This window comes from Poecilia reticulata, linkage group LG23 (genome assembly GCF_000633615.1).
Source record: "Poecilia reticulata strain Guanapo linkage group LG23, Guppy_female_1.0+MT, whole genome shotgun sequence".
Taxonomy (NCBI): Eukaryota; Metazoa; Chordata; class Actinopteri; order Cyprinodontiformes; family Poeciliidae; genus Poecilia; species Poecilia reticulata.
Genome location: NC_024353.1, coordinates 7,850,466 through 7,864,742, shown reverse-complemented (window position 1 = coordinate 7,864,742; position 14,277 = coordinate 7,850,466). Strand labels below are relative to the sequence as shown.

The 14,277-nt window shown below is 39.0% G+C and overlaps 1 protein-coding gene across 5 annotated transcripts in view; it reads left to right on the top strand.

Moving 5' to 3' along the window:
* The window catches only part of LOC103459394 (uncharacterized), an 81,647-nt gene that overhangs the window by 25,008 nt on the left and 42,362 nt on the right, over window positions 1-14,277 (top strand). For all 5 annotated transcript variants that reach the window (XM_008400909.1, XM_017302922.1, XM_008400908.2 and 2 more), the window contains 3 exons: window positions 3,791-3,856; window positions 11,608-11,803; window positions 13,675-14,151. In XM_008400909.1, coding sequence (XP_008399131.1) covers window positions 3,797-3,856; window positions 11,608-11,803; window positions 13,675-14,151 — 733 coding nt within the window. In that variant the 5' untranslated portion in view covers window positions 3,791-3,796. The remainder of the gene's footprint in view (window positions 1-3,790; window positions 3,857-11,607; window positions 11,804-13,674; window positions 14,152-14,277) is intronic.

Below are 14,277 nucleotides of genomic sequence, written 5' to 3'. Positions count from 1 at the left end.
AATTAAACAATGGCTGCAGCAAACGGGTCCGTCACTTTGGATGGAGCCAGACAATGGGAAGACAGTGAAGTACTTCATTGTGATGTTGTCAACTCCAATTGCTCAATAACTGTAAAATTAAACCATAAATCAATCAATCAGCTCTGTTTGTATTGCACATTTCAGGAACAAGGTAGCTTTACGTCATAAAAACACAAAAATGAAGGAGTCATAGAAACAACATACAGCCTACAGTGAGAAACATTGCAAATCATTAATACACGTCAAATATATTGGTCAATGTTCCATTTATTATGTTTCAAATGCAACTCTAAACCGGTGGATTTTTAGCCTTGATTTAAAGGAACTAAGTGTTTCTGCTGTTTTACAGTTTTCTTGATGTTTGTTCCAGATTTGTGGTGCATTGAAGCTGAATGCTGCTTCTCTAAATAGTGGCATAAATTTTTTCTTAATCGGTGAACTGCTGTGAGACGTCCATGTTCTTCTGAAGTCTGTTTGCGATCACATAAAATCTACAGTTTCTAGGGGAATACACATGAAAATGTAAAGTCTTTGCTTTTTAAGACAGATTTCAGTTCAATAATATATCCACTAAGCAGAAAGTTGCTCATAAAGTTTGAATCATGCACTTATTGTGCGTCCTTACATCTGACCTCAGCTCAGTGTTTCAGCTCGGTGTTTCATGCCTGCTACCTTAATTAAACATTGATTAAATGCCTATTAATGTGCGCCGACTCCCAGCCAGGGTGTAATCAGGTGAAACGGAGTTAATAAAACATCCAGTGTGGCGCTCAGGAGAAAAAGGAAGGACTCCCCTGAGAAAGACGGGACAGATGGCAGAATCACCACAGAGGACAAAGCAGAGTGGATAACACAGACCCAGCAACCACTTTGGTGATTACTTCTAAATTGGTAATTTGATCTGCTCCTTTCCCACCTACTCATTATTGATAAGGGCGGCCATATTTGACCATATTTCCCCTCTGCTGCCGGCTTAAACCAGTAGCTTCCTGAGGAGCCTCCTCTGCGTTCCCCAGATCGAGGTGAAGTCTTAAAAGTGGGGATGCATCCTGTCAACACATGCACGGTGGAAACCCCATCTGCCAGGAATCTCCCTAATCTCATCATCTGGATTGAGCAGGAAAAAAGGAGCAGCAATCACTTTAGGTGAACTCTCTGTGGGATTGTGTCTCCTGTTGGAGATGATGGGTCAGATGAGGACATCAGAGGCAGAGCAACTCCATCAATTAATGCAGCTGTGATTGAGCTGATGAGGCAAAACCTTTAACTTTGTGTTTTGATTTAAAAATTTGTGTTTTTATGCTTTTTCAAGTAAATGGAAAGTTGAAAAGCATCACTTGACAGTGATCCCAGTCTGTTTTCTCCCAAAAATCCCACAGCGATCTGGTTGCAGTGACCATCTGTGTCATCTTGGAAATAGTAATTAGTTACTAATTACTTCCACACGACAGTAATCCAGTTACAACCTAATCATCTTTAAAAGTAATTCATTACTTTACAAAAAATGATGCACAATCTGAATAAGCAATAAACCTTTTATTCTTCATATTCCATCAAATAAAATGTATTCAAATGAAAGCGGGTCATTTTGTTTCACTCTTTTTACTCCATACCTATTGAATAACCAAAAATTTAATGAAATACAACTATCTTTTATTGATGAATTTTGTTAAATATTTAAACCTGTTCTACTATATTTTAAGAAAATCAAGTTTTTCTTCTGTTGAGCTGCGTTTCTAATTACTCCACCTTATAAAATACTATTTATTTGTGCTTACAATCCTAGTTTGCTTGCGGTTAATTTTACAGTACTCAAATTTTTGTGGAAATGTAACCCCATACTTTCTTCGTTACCTGAGTAATCTGATTACTTTACTCAGGTAACCCTTCAGAGGAGTGGTGGGTTGACTTGCAGCCTCGACTCTTTCAGAAATTGCTCAGAAACAACCGTAAAGTGTCCAAATCCATGCCTGGACTGTTTTCTTTGGTTAGAGAGAAAAATATCCAATAAACATTCAAATTTAAGATACTAGAACCATAAAAACCTTTTTTTTTTATGGTTCTGGTAACGTTGAATGTCTAAATACATTTCTTCTATTCATTTTAATTTTAAGTGGTTTTAAGTTTTTCAAACATTCTGAAGTTTTTCTTTCTCCTTCAGTTTGGCTTTCTTTTTTTCCTTGTACAGAACATTAAAACATGCAATATGAACATGCATGGACAGTATTGTAGACCTACAACTTTTTATTTATAAAACCAAGTGGGATTAGGCTGCTGCTGGCAAAATGCCTAAATATACTTTATTACTTTATTTGTTACCGGCTGATTGGGAGCCGTCAAAATATGGTAAAAAATGTGAAAAATTTTTATTTATCCTCCAATTCACTTCGGCTTTTTGCTGTCTGTCATTATTACTTTGTCGCTAATTAAATGGGACAGAATAGTCTGTGACACTGGTGCCATAATTTAACAAATCATACATTAAAGCCACCACACAATCAGACATGGTCAGACCTGACGCTGCCCTCTAGTCCTCATTTGTTGGACTTGCAGGTTTTCTGTCCTCAGCGGACAAGAGATCCACGCTTCAGAGTAAACACCAATAAAGTCTTATTGTCCTCCACCTTGTGACCTCCTCTTGCCCCCTGTCACCATCTCTGTTTCGGGGTTACGGCCCATGAATGACGGGTGAGTTCAGGGAGGATCTGCTCTGTTGCTCCCTGCAGTGGATCAACTTGAGCTGACTCAGCTTCTATGAGCTGCAAAGAGAGATGGATGAGTTTTTGGTATGTGTCCATCTTGATGGATGAGTTAACGCACTGCGTCCAGCTCCACAGGCCGCACCGGTCGCATCACCACTGTACTGTCCTGAAGACGTTGAGTAAAGACAGGTAGCAGATGTTGGAAAGGACCGACTGGGAGAGTAGTCCCACTTGTATTTTATAACTTAAAATTCAACCATTAGATGTAAAGGAACACATTTCAAAATGTCTCAAAATGTTGGTTTAGTAGTGAAACACCAGCAACGTCAAGCCGTTGAACAATCTTTATCTAGAAGATATTAGATGCTCATATTTATGCTGTTTAAAGGGGACCTATTAAGCAAAATTCACATTTTACACCGTTTTGTTCTTCCATTTGGGTCTTAGCTGCATTTAAAAGCACTTAAAAAACATCTAGACATTTTTTTTGGCTATTAAAGTTTTTTGGTGTCTGGAAAGTGAGCCATTTCAAAAACCATTGGAATGTAACGTCACAAATCGGCAGGCACAACCCCAGTGAAGCTAGCCCATTACCTAGCAACCCCAGCAGAGTTCTGACCGTTGCCTAGCAACCCAAGCAGAGCTCTAGCAGGTTTGTACAATGACTGCTGTAAAAGACAAGTGTTTTGTTGTTGACTCACCAAACAGAAACCACTTGCTGCTTTCTTGAGTTGCAACACTTTCTTGAGTCTGGGGGCGGGGCCAGCAGCAGCTTACTTGAATTTAAAGTGACAAAGCATCCTAAAACAGCTCATTTCAAAAGGAGCTCAACATAGACAGAACTGAATAGGCTGAAATCTCATCATCTAAGAATGATTTTGTACAAAAAATTTAATGAACATGTTTTGTAAGACCCATCGACTTCTTCTAACCTGTTCACGGAAGAATAATAGGTCACCTTTAATGTTTGCTTTTTGTAATACTACAAAAAAATAATGACAACGTCTTGAAATCACTGTCTCTCTGTTGCTCTATTCTCATTTGGTCTTTTTCTTCCTCCTTTTCAGAGACCGATGTACATCTCTTTTGTCACTAAGGCCATTCTGTGGGATAGAGGCGGCTGCCACCACACTGTAAGTTCACCTATTCTGTAATAACAACAACATAGCAAATTGTATCAACATAGCGACAAAAAGCAGTTTATAGTTTACCTTCAATTATAAACTCAGAAAATGATTTGTAAAAGATCCCTGGTGTCTTTTTGTTGATAACCTGAGCTGAATGATGACAAATACTGTGAAACAAATTTGTATTTGATGTTAAGATTTTTTAAGATTTTACTTAAGAAAATCCTGTTTGCATCCTTAAATTTATGCTCTTTATTTAAATATATTTATTGAAAAAACGTTTTGATTCAGTTACTCTCAATAACCCAGACATTTTCCTAACCTTAACTATTACATTTATTTGTAATTTGTAATTTAGTAATTTATTTCAGACAAACCTTTCACCGGCAGTGTAGAACAAACACAAAGTACATAATACATTTCTTGAAGACACATCACATTGGTGATTATGAGTCTGAAAAGGAGTATGAAGAAGTATAACTTATATAATCATACCCCTTTTCCAGCTGTAATTTATCACATTATTTTCAGTTTCCAACCGTTTCAAACAGGTTTTTTAAAAAAAACAAAAAGCAAACCCAAAGAAACAAGAAAACAAGCAATCGGTAGAACAGAGAAAACATGTGCATAAATAACCAAGAACAAGATAATTTATTTATCACTATTCTGTTTGTAAAAAAGTAGGAAGAAGTGAACACTTATTTAATCCTTCCCAATTTAATAAAATATATTACATAATGTCTCAATAATTATCAAAATTTGTTAAAGCCATGTTATAATATTTATGTGCTGGTCCAGACTATTTCTAACATCAACCTTAACCAAAACCTAATTCACATGTGACCCCTGACCCTTTACAGCCGCATTAGGACTGGGCCTCCATTAGTTTAGTAAATACACCAGAAATGGTTCTAAATATGGTGGCTAACCAAGTACACACACACACACACACACACACACACACACACACACACACACACACACACACACACACACACACACACACACAGACTCAAACTCCCAGTCTCCACCTCTTCCATTTGCTAAAAGGAGGCTGGGAGTGGCTGCGCCATCATTAACAGCGACGTTTCCATGGTTACATCAGAGCCGCGTGGGCCGCCTTCCTGTCTCGGCTTCTGGTTCTGCAAACAAAGTGGTCAGACAAAGTGGCCCGCTTGCTCTTCCAGCCTCATTTACATCCTGAACTGCTTTCTGCATTCAGGATCTCCTCCAGCCCCGTTATCTGACATTCTGCCGCTTTGCTGCGATCCAGCTGTACCTCATAAATCAGGAGGAGCATTGTGACTGTAAAGCTGCTCCTGTCATACAGCGACACAACTTCTGCCAGGATGGCGTCGATGTCTAAACATGGAGGAGGCCAACGAGAGGCTTTTCACCCAGCAACCTGCTTTGGCAGCTGAAATCCTTCAGGGAGAAGCAATGCAAGTCGGAATACGCAAACATTGCAGAAGTTCGCAAATTTAACCCTTAGCAGCAGGTTTGTCTCCCCAAATTATCCTTTAAAGAGCTAAACACTGAATCCGAACCCTGAAATCTGGGTTTTCAGCACAACTTACAATAGCTGTGTTTCCATTAACAATAAAATTACAAAAATAAATTCGCTGAATGGAAACAACTTTGACATCGCTTTCTTTCTTTAAATTTTCTGCACATGAGGAAGAGCCTCCATTTAATTCATCTTAATATTTTTTTTAACTGCACTGAACAGTAAAGATTTATTAGCTAGCCACGATATTTGGACGTTCTTGAACAACTTTTATTATTTAGAGAATTGTAGTTCTCAAAACAACATTTACTGTTATATTTTTTAAATATAACAATAATATTTTTATTTAGAGAAAATAAAAATATTGTCTCTAACAAGGTTTTGTTTTCTTTAAAATAAAACCTACCAAGGTTAGGTTAAAGAATCTAAACTTATTATATTACCAAGTTTAGTTTGTTAAATTAACAGCCTAATTATAATATTTGAGAAAATATTAATATTTTTAACATTTTCTCTAGATACATTAATATTTTCTCAAAACTGTTTTTCTAAATATTTTTGAGAAAACATAATATTTTGTTCTATTAGAGAAAATATTATTATTTTAAATATTTTCTCTAAATATTTCCGAGAAACTATTTCTCAGGAAATATTTTTTATAAACATTCAGATAAAATATAAATATTTTCTCTACATATAAATATGTAGAGAAAAAAACATTAACTTATTCTCAGATTTATTTTCGATGTAGTCAAATTGAACCTTTAAATGTTTACTTCATGAAGTCTGAAATACAAATAATTTCCATGTTTTTATTTTTCCATACTTTAAGCAGGGGTGAAAGTAGTTTAAAATTCTTGGAGGTACTATGACAAAAGAAAAAATAAAATAGACATATATATATATATATATATATATGATGGTAGCTCCTGAATTGCTACAAAATAAAGCTGTATTTCCTCCTTCAGCCCACTGGCTGTAATGTTGACACCTTGAGATGCCATGAGACCTAAATCCTGAACATCATGGCATGGAGTGCGTCCCAGTTTTCCATGTCTGGCATATAACCATTCATTTTAGCTTTTAAACTGGTTCTATTGATCCTGTGTCCAGACAGAGGGATAATCAGTAGGCAGCATCATGACCTGTTTGCTCTGGAGATCCTGCAGCTTCCACTTCTCTTCCTAACATGGCGCCTCCTCACCCTGACTCTCATACTGATAGGAGGAACCACAGAGCTCTGTTAGGTTAAAGCTCATCTTCTGAAGTTGGGATATTTTTCCTCCAACAGGTTCCAGAGGAATCACCTCAAACAAGGTGTTGGACTGGATTTTATTTCAATTTCATTTGTGAATGTTAGAGCCTCATTTTCAACAGTGGAGCTATAAAGGTTGAAAATTTTTTATCATTTTGGAGAAAATCTAATCAACATCAATATTTCCACTAAATAAGAGGCAAAAAAAACCATTTGTTTGATAAAGGAAAAGCCTCTCAGACTGTGCCCAACAGCACCAAAATATTTTTTTATATTCTACAATTCATTTAATTTCACACAATTATCGCGGTAGAAGCCATTTGTTTGTTAAATACTTAATGAAACATATTTACCGTGTTTGATGTTTGTTGCAAATGACGTATATTCACAAAGAACGAGGTAATTAGTCCAAGTTTGTCATTTATTGAATGTTCAGAAATTACAGCGGYTGTGATGCGCCAAGACAAAGGTAAAACAACCCGAACAGGTGATCAACTCTAAACCACTCGCACCTTTTTACTCTCCGTCTCTCTGTCATTTAAGCACACCCGTTGCCATGGCAACCGCCTGCGCTCCACAAGCCGACCAGAGATTACGTTAAAAACGTAACGTTCAGTCCGTTACGATATCAGGTTTGCTGGCTTGATATTTATTTTTGCGATCATTAATAAACCTCTCATGAACACAGCGCCGGTTGAGTAGCTCATTTTAAACTCCTGCTCTGCTATTTATTTTGGTAATGGAACCGAAACGCACAGAATTGCGCAACACCTTGTTGAAACAATAATCATTGAGATTATTATWGTTTTTGGGTCATTAATTTGAACATGTTTTGTTGATTTTTTTTATTGTTGTTCTTTAATAAAGTTATGAACGTTTTAAGCTTTCTACATGGAGTTTGCATGTTCTCCCTGTGCATGCGTGGGTTTTCTCCGGGTACTCCGGTTTCCTCCCACAGTCCAAAAACATGACTGTCAGGTTAATTGGTCTCTCCAAATTGTCTCTAGGTGTGAGTGTGTGTGTGTGTGCAAGGTTGTGTGTCCTGTGTGTCTCTGTGTTGCCCTGCGACAGACTGGCGACCTGTCCAGGGTGAACCCGCCTCTTGCCCGGTACGCTAGCTAGAGATAGGCACCAGAACCCCTCCCGATCCCCCGGGGGACAAGGGTGTAAGAAAATGGATGGATGGATGAAAGTTTTAAGCGGTCCAGAGGACGTGCTGGTCTCAGTGTCCTGGCGGCGTTCAGTTTGTCACCTAATGCCAAGATCGACTCAAAACCTTCCGCGATCGACGTATTGCACTGCTGCTCTAGCAAAGCACGAAGAGTTCAGAAACAATATGAAATGGGAAAAAAATTATTTATTAACTGATTAAGTCGTGTTTTAGATTGTTCTTGAAAAACTAATCAGTCACGGCTGATTAGTGGGCGCACTCGCGCTGCACAGTGAACCCACTGATTTTTTTACAGCAGACAGCCGCTCCTCTATCTTGCAGGTACTGCGTACCCCCGCTAAATCTTTTAGGGGTACGCAGTACCCTCCGTACCCCCCTACTTTCACCCCTGACTTTAAGTAAAATTCCAAGTTTTTCCAAACTTCCCCCAAATCAATCTGCACAGCAGAGAAAACAGCTTTAAGGGTTCGACTCTGATGACACGGTAGTCAGCAGATTTGCTAAGAAGTCACAGCTAAGTGAATTAGAGGCTCTCCCAGAGGAAGGCATTTCCAGCAGTGACAGTACATTGGACCGCACTTTCTGCAGACACCCATTACCGCGGAGTGGGCTCCTCTGGGCCCTCGCAGGCCCCCAGGAAACGGGCTGACCTCCTGGCGTCAGGCAGCCCACACGCTGTCCTCACACAGCCAGAACTGGCTAATGTCATTACGGGCCTGTTTGTGCTCAACAGCTCCCTGATTGAGACGCACAAGTGGCGCTGCTCGATGAATGTAGGAAGTCTATTAGTTAGTCCGGGTCCCAGATGGTCTGCCTTGCGTGTGCAGCCCCCCTCCTCAACCATCCACCCACCTCCAAAACACATAAGCATCGATAAGCAGACACACACACACGCATGCACACACTTAATTACGCTGCCTCCGAGTGAACCCTCTGACAGGCGGACGGCTATGAGCAAAGACAGAAGTGTGTCTATGTCCCAGAGACTGCAGGGACAGAGAATTCTTCACAGAGCTGATGCACAAGAAAGCCAGGCTTACGGCCTAACAAGGTTAAACCCCTGAAAAAGAGAGACTTTTTAAAACATGGAGATTTGTGTTTCTGTGGGGTGTAATTGGCTTTGCTGCAGGGACCGAGGGGGGCCGCTGACGAGAGGCAATGTGGGGGCCGACGACAGTGGGGAGCATTGTGGAGTCCGGCGGATTCAGGGGGGTAAATCTGATTATCAGCTCGTGTCAGAAGCCAGGCTCAGATGCAGCTTAGCACTCGCAGAAACTTTCTACTTTCAATAGAAAGACAATGAGAGTCCCAGAAGCTCCTGGAAACCTTTAATAACATTAAGAAACACCAACGACAAACGTCAAGACGCACCAGTCAGACTGGTTTCATGTTGAAAGGTGGATTCACTCCAGTCCTGTTTGGTTCACTTCCGTCAACTCCAGTTCGTTTGCCCAGAAGGTCCAGTTCATTGTGGGAGGTGTGAACGCGCAACAGAACTCTGGTCCACCTAGAAGTCTAGATATTGGTGAACTGATGTGCTTTGAATGCACATGTGAACATCAAGCGGACCGGAAACCGCTCCAAAAACAGGAAGTGGAGTACAGCACAAGGCATTCTGGGTAAATACAACATACAGTCTCTCATCCATCCGTTTATCCATCATTTGTTCATTTATCTGTTTTCATCCACCCTTCACAATAATTAAACAGTCGTCTGTCATCCATCCATCTAACCATGCATCAATCTGTCCCTTTTTCTGTTCATTCTTCCACTTATCCATCCATTTATCTCTCTCTCTCTATCCATCTCTTTCTCTCTATCCATCTCTCTCTCTCTCTCTGTCTATTTATTCTCTCTATTTCTACCTATCCCTCTTTCTCTGTGTATCTCTAGGTCACAATCTTTTTCTATTTCTTTATCTATCTTTGTCTCTATCTCTCTCTCCCTCTCTATCTTTCTATCCGTATCTCTCCATTTCTTTATCTCTCTCTATTACTATCTTGTTTTACAGTTTTTAAGTTATACATCCAATAACCAATAATAATAGGAATGTCTAATAAAAATCACACTTTCCATGTTTCCTGATTAAACTTTTGTACATTTAGTAGAAAATGATGCTCAGCCTGCTGTGCAGAAACCCAGCTGCTCACATCTGGCCTCAAACCTCCTTCATCCTGATCGTCCTGAGTGATGAGGATGAGGAGGAGGCGGGGGGAACGAAGAGCGTGGACAGGAGCGTCCCTTGTTCGCTCGTTACTTCTCCCTCTTTACATCACAAGAATGCAAATCTTTAAAGCCTCTGAAGAAGAACATGGCGGAGGGATTTAAGAGCTGATCCTCGCTGTGTCAGGCAGACGGCATCCCTCCTTCCTCTGCTCCTCCTTTCCGCTGAAACATTTTCTTTTTTTAAAAAGTGAGTGGAGCTGAGCTTTGTTTTAGATGAAGCTTAAATCCAAGACAAATAAAAGCCAGTAGGCCATTTATTACGACTGTTTGCTCTCTGAATGAGTCACTGGCACCACAGATTTGGGACAAACTGGTTTTCACTGGTTGGTGTCCACATGGTTTTATTTACCTGCTTTTATTTCCCTGGAAGATTCTCTGAAGTTTTATCACCTGGAAAATAATTTTCTGCTTCTTTTTTTACTTTTAGAGGAGGCAGGTTTTCTTTGAGGAGAACTTGTTTTTAAAGTAATTACTTATATCAACACAAGGGGGCAGCGGTGACAAGTAATGTTATAAAATACTGTAAGTGAAGAACTGCACCCCCAGATGGTAATGAGTTATCTTTGTTTTGAATATTATGCTTTTATTAATTTATTTTAATTATTTATTGCTTTGAATTCCAAAAGTTATTTTGTATTTTTTTCATGAATTAAAATAATAAATGTTTTGGTTATTTAATACAGTTTTACTTTGAACTTTTTTTTTTTTAATAACTTTTGTCAAACTTTTTATAATCATTATGTTTTGTATAAAGTTTTTTACTTTACTTTTCAATAAATACTTAAAATGTCAAACCAAAATTGTCCAAAAATCTAATTAAAATAGGAAAGACAAGGTGGATTATAAATAACAGTGGTAATAAATGCAGTAGTATTTTAAAATGTATACATGCATTTATTCCTTTTCTTATTTTTGCTATTTTTCCAGTTTTAACTTTTTTTTGTTGCTATTTTGTGTTTAATAGCAACATGATTGTATTATCACAATCATGTTATTTTCTAAATAGCAATTTTTTTTGAATGACATTACAATGTAAATAAAAAAGTTCCAAACAAAATTGTCCAAAATGTTCCTATTAAAATTGCTATTTTTATGTGATTGCTGTAGTTTTTCTAAAATCATGTTATTTTCTAAATGGTAAAAAAAATATACACTGCAGTAAATAAAAAAATCTCAATGTACAATTATCCAATGAAGATAAGAAAAGACTAGGATTATGCATAAAAGTGGTTTTAAATGCATTTTATAAGAAGGTTATTCTTTGTTTTTACTATTTTTTCTGTTTTAACTTTTTTGGTGCTATTTTTATTTAATTACTGTAGTTTCTCCCAGAATAGAGTTGTTTCCTAACTAGTATTTTTTTTAAAGGAAATTTCAGTAAATAAAAAAAGCTTCAAACCAAAATTGCCCAATTAAAATGGGAAAAGACGAAGTGGATTATGAGTAGCAGTGGTAATAAATGCATTTTATAGATATATTCATGAGGTTATTCTTAGTTTTTTTAATACAATTTAATTTCTAGGTGCTTAAATAATTGAGAATAATAAGAAAACCATTTTATTTTAAATTTTATTTATTATAAAATGTTTGCATTTCAGCCGCAGGTCCATTATGAGCGGGTTCGTCGTCCCCCAGCTGTGTGTCCTCGGTTTCTGTCCCACATGAAGGCTCGTCCTGAGGACTTCCACCCTCCTTGTTACCTCAACAACAACAACCAGCAGCAGCAGCTTCCGCCTGAGGGGAAGATGCAGAGTTTTAACCTTCCTCCTGCCTCACACACTGACTTTCTTCAGGGTAAGTTGATTAAACCATCTGGCGCTTTTACACCAGCAGCCTCTCACTCCTTTTGTTCTCATCTGAGCAGTCAACACGGAGGCCACCAAGCCCGTCACTGGATCTTAATCCCTGCTTTTGGTTCTAGTTTAAAGTTTAAATCAGGCAGGATGTCCCCACAGCGCCGCCCTCCTGGTGGACCCCTCTCTCCCTCTCTCTCTGTCTCTCTATTGAAATCAGTTTTCTGCCGCTCCTTTCAGATGTGAAGGTATTTTCACACCTTAGCTCCCCAGTCGGATGCTGCTTTCCTGTGTGAAAATGTGTGTGTGTGCAGCGGAGGGAGGGCGCATTTCTCCGCTCCGAGGTCCAACACTAATTATTCTGCCATATGGTGGCTGGCTCCCTCACAATCATCCTTGACCCTCCTCCCTAAAGAAACGTGCTGCGCCCAATGCCATGGCTTTGCACTCTGACACATGTCATTCATATGCACATTAGTACACACACCGGTTCACATTCAGCTGTGTGTGTGTGAGCACAACAGATGGCAATGGCAGGGTATTGGAGAAAGGAGTGCAGAAATGTGGCCTTCACCGCGTTGAACAAGAGGAGACTGTCTGAATCCCCACAAAAAGTTAGGAAGGTTGTGAGGAAATGGGTGGAGCTGCATGGATTTAAAGTTAAAGAGTATAAAAATAAAGAGGAATGGGTCAAAATTCATGTCATGTCATTGCTTCTTTTTTAGTTTTCTGCTAAAAACCATTTAGTGCAGGGTTGTCAAACTCCGTTTCATTTTGGGCCATATCAAAAACCTCAATGTTCTTAAAGGGCCGGTTGTGCCAGGATTTAATAAAACCCACCAAGCGGCTAAAATATCAATAAATAGCTGTCCCAACAGGATTTTGTGAACGTTTTTGTAATCAAAATGACATATTTTGTGATGCTAAGTTAGAAATATTTTAAAGAATTTTTTTGCATATATATTTGCACCAATGTGACTTTTTCTCGTTCGCCATTTCACGGACTATAACTAGGCATCAAGTAAGATTGAGGCAGCTGTCACTTAAACTCAATGTTTTGGGCCAATTTTGAGAAAGATTTGCAGTAAAATCAAAATGTTTTTGTTTGAATTTTGTGAAAAACTTTTATGACTTATTGATGTAATTTGGAGTCTAAACATCTAGAAAACAAAGTTCCCCCAATAATAATGGCTCCTTTTATGTTGTTATATTTTTATTTTATTTTACCATCTTTTTGGGGAATTACACTGTGAGCTATAAGTAGATACAATGCATCTCTCCTCTTGCGGTTAATCTATACTGTGTATCACGTGTGTCAAACTCAAGGCCCGGGGTCCAAATCTGGCCCGTCGTAGCTTTTTATGTGGCCCTCTAGACTCCAGTTACATCAATAAATCCCTCCAGTTTTTCACAAATACACAAAATCAACAAATCCTCACATTTTTTCTTATTCTTACTGTGGTTTTTTCTCAAAATTGACCAGAAACGTTGGATTTAAGTGACTGCTGCCTCATACTTGATGTCAAGTTATAGTTTGCCAAAAATGTAAATGAAAGGTATAAATATTCAAGCCTTGAAAAGACTGAGTCTGGAAAAGCAAAGTTTCTTAAAGTTTTAATGTCTGCGCAGTCTGCCGCCCTCAGTTCTGATTACTCTGGTGAATATGGAGTTGGGAAAGTGGCAGCTGCTGCAGTGGGGCGAATTTTTCTCTGCTTTTGTTAGCAGGCCGGCCCACTCAGCAGGGAAACAAAGTGTGTCCTGCCCAACTGGGGAAAAGTGTGAATGAACAAGGCTGAATATCACAACCAGTGGCTCTGCTTTGCTTCTTTCAACTGTTTTTATTTACATATTTTCCCTCAAATGTGTTTAAAGGTAATTCCAACTCTGGTGGAGGACAGAGCGGCGATCAAAGTGTTGATTTGATCAAGAGAAGACAATACGTTGCTGTTCTTCCTCGTCTCCAAATCCCTCCAACTCCAGCTGTATCTCCATCTAGCTTTGGTCCCACTCCTCTCCAACCCGACTCGCCGCACCTCGACCCCAAAACACCAGAAAGCAACTCCAGCATTATTCCAAATCCTGAAATACATCCATCTCCTGCTCCTCCTCGTGTTCCCCCTCAGCTTGAAGAAAACGTTGTTCCTGAAAGGGAAACTGTGTTTGAGTCAGATCCACAGGAGCCGGACTGCGATCTTAGCCCGAAGCCTTCTGGATCGTCATGGTTACCATCGCCTACATCACTCTCGTTAGACTCTCTTTCGCATTTAAGTCGTCCATCTTCCAGTTTGTTCAGTCGGAGCACCGACCTCTTCAGTGGCAGGAGCAGCATCCTGAGCGATCGCACTGCTGGTAAACCTTCACGGGCGATCAGTATGCTAATGCTAATGCTCATTTTGGATTCTGATTTATCCATAATGGGTTATTTTGAATGATGGTATCCTTCTGTTTTATGTAGTTTAATATAAAACATGTAGT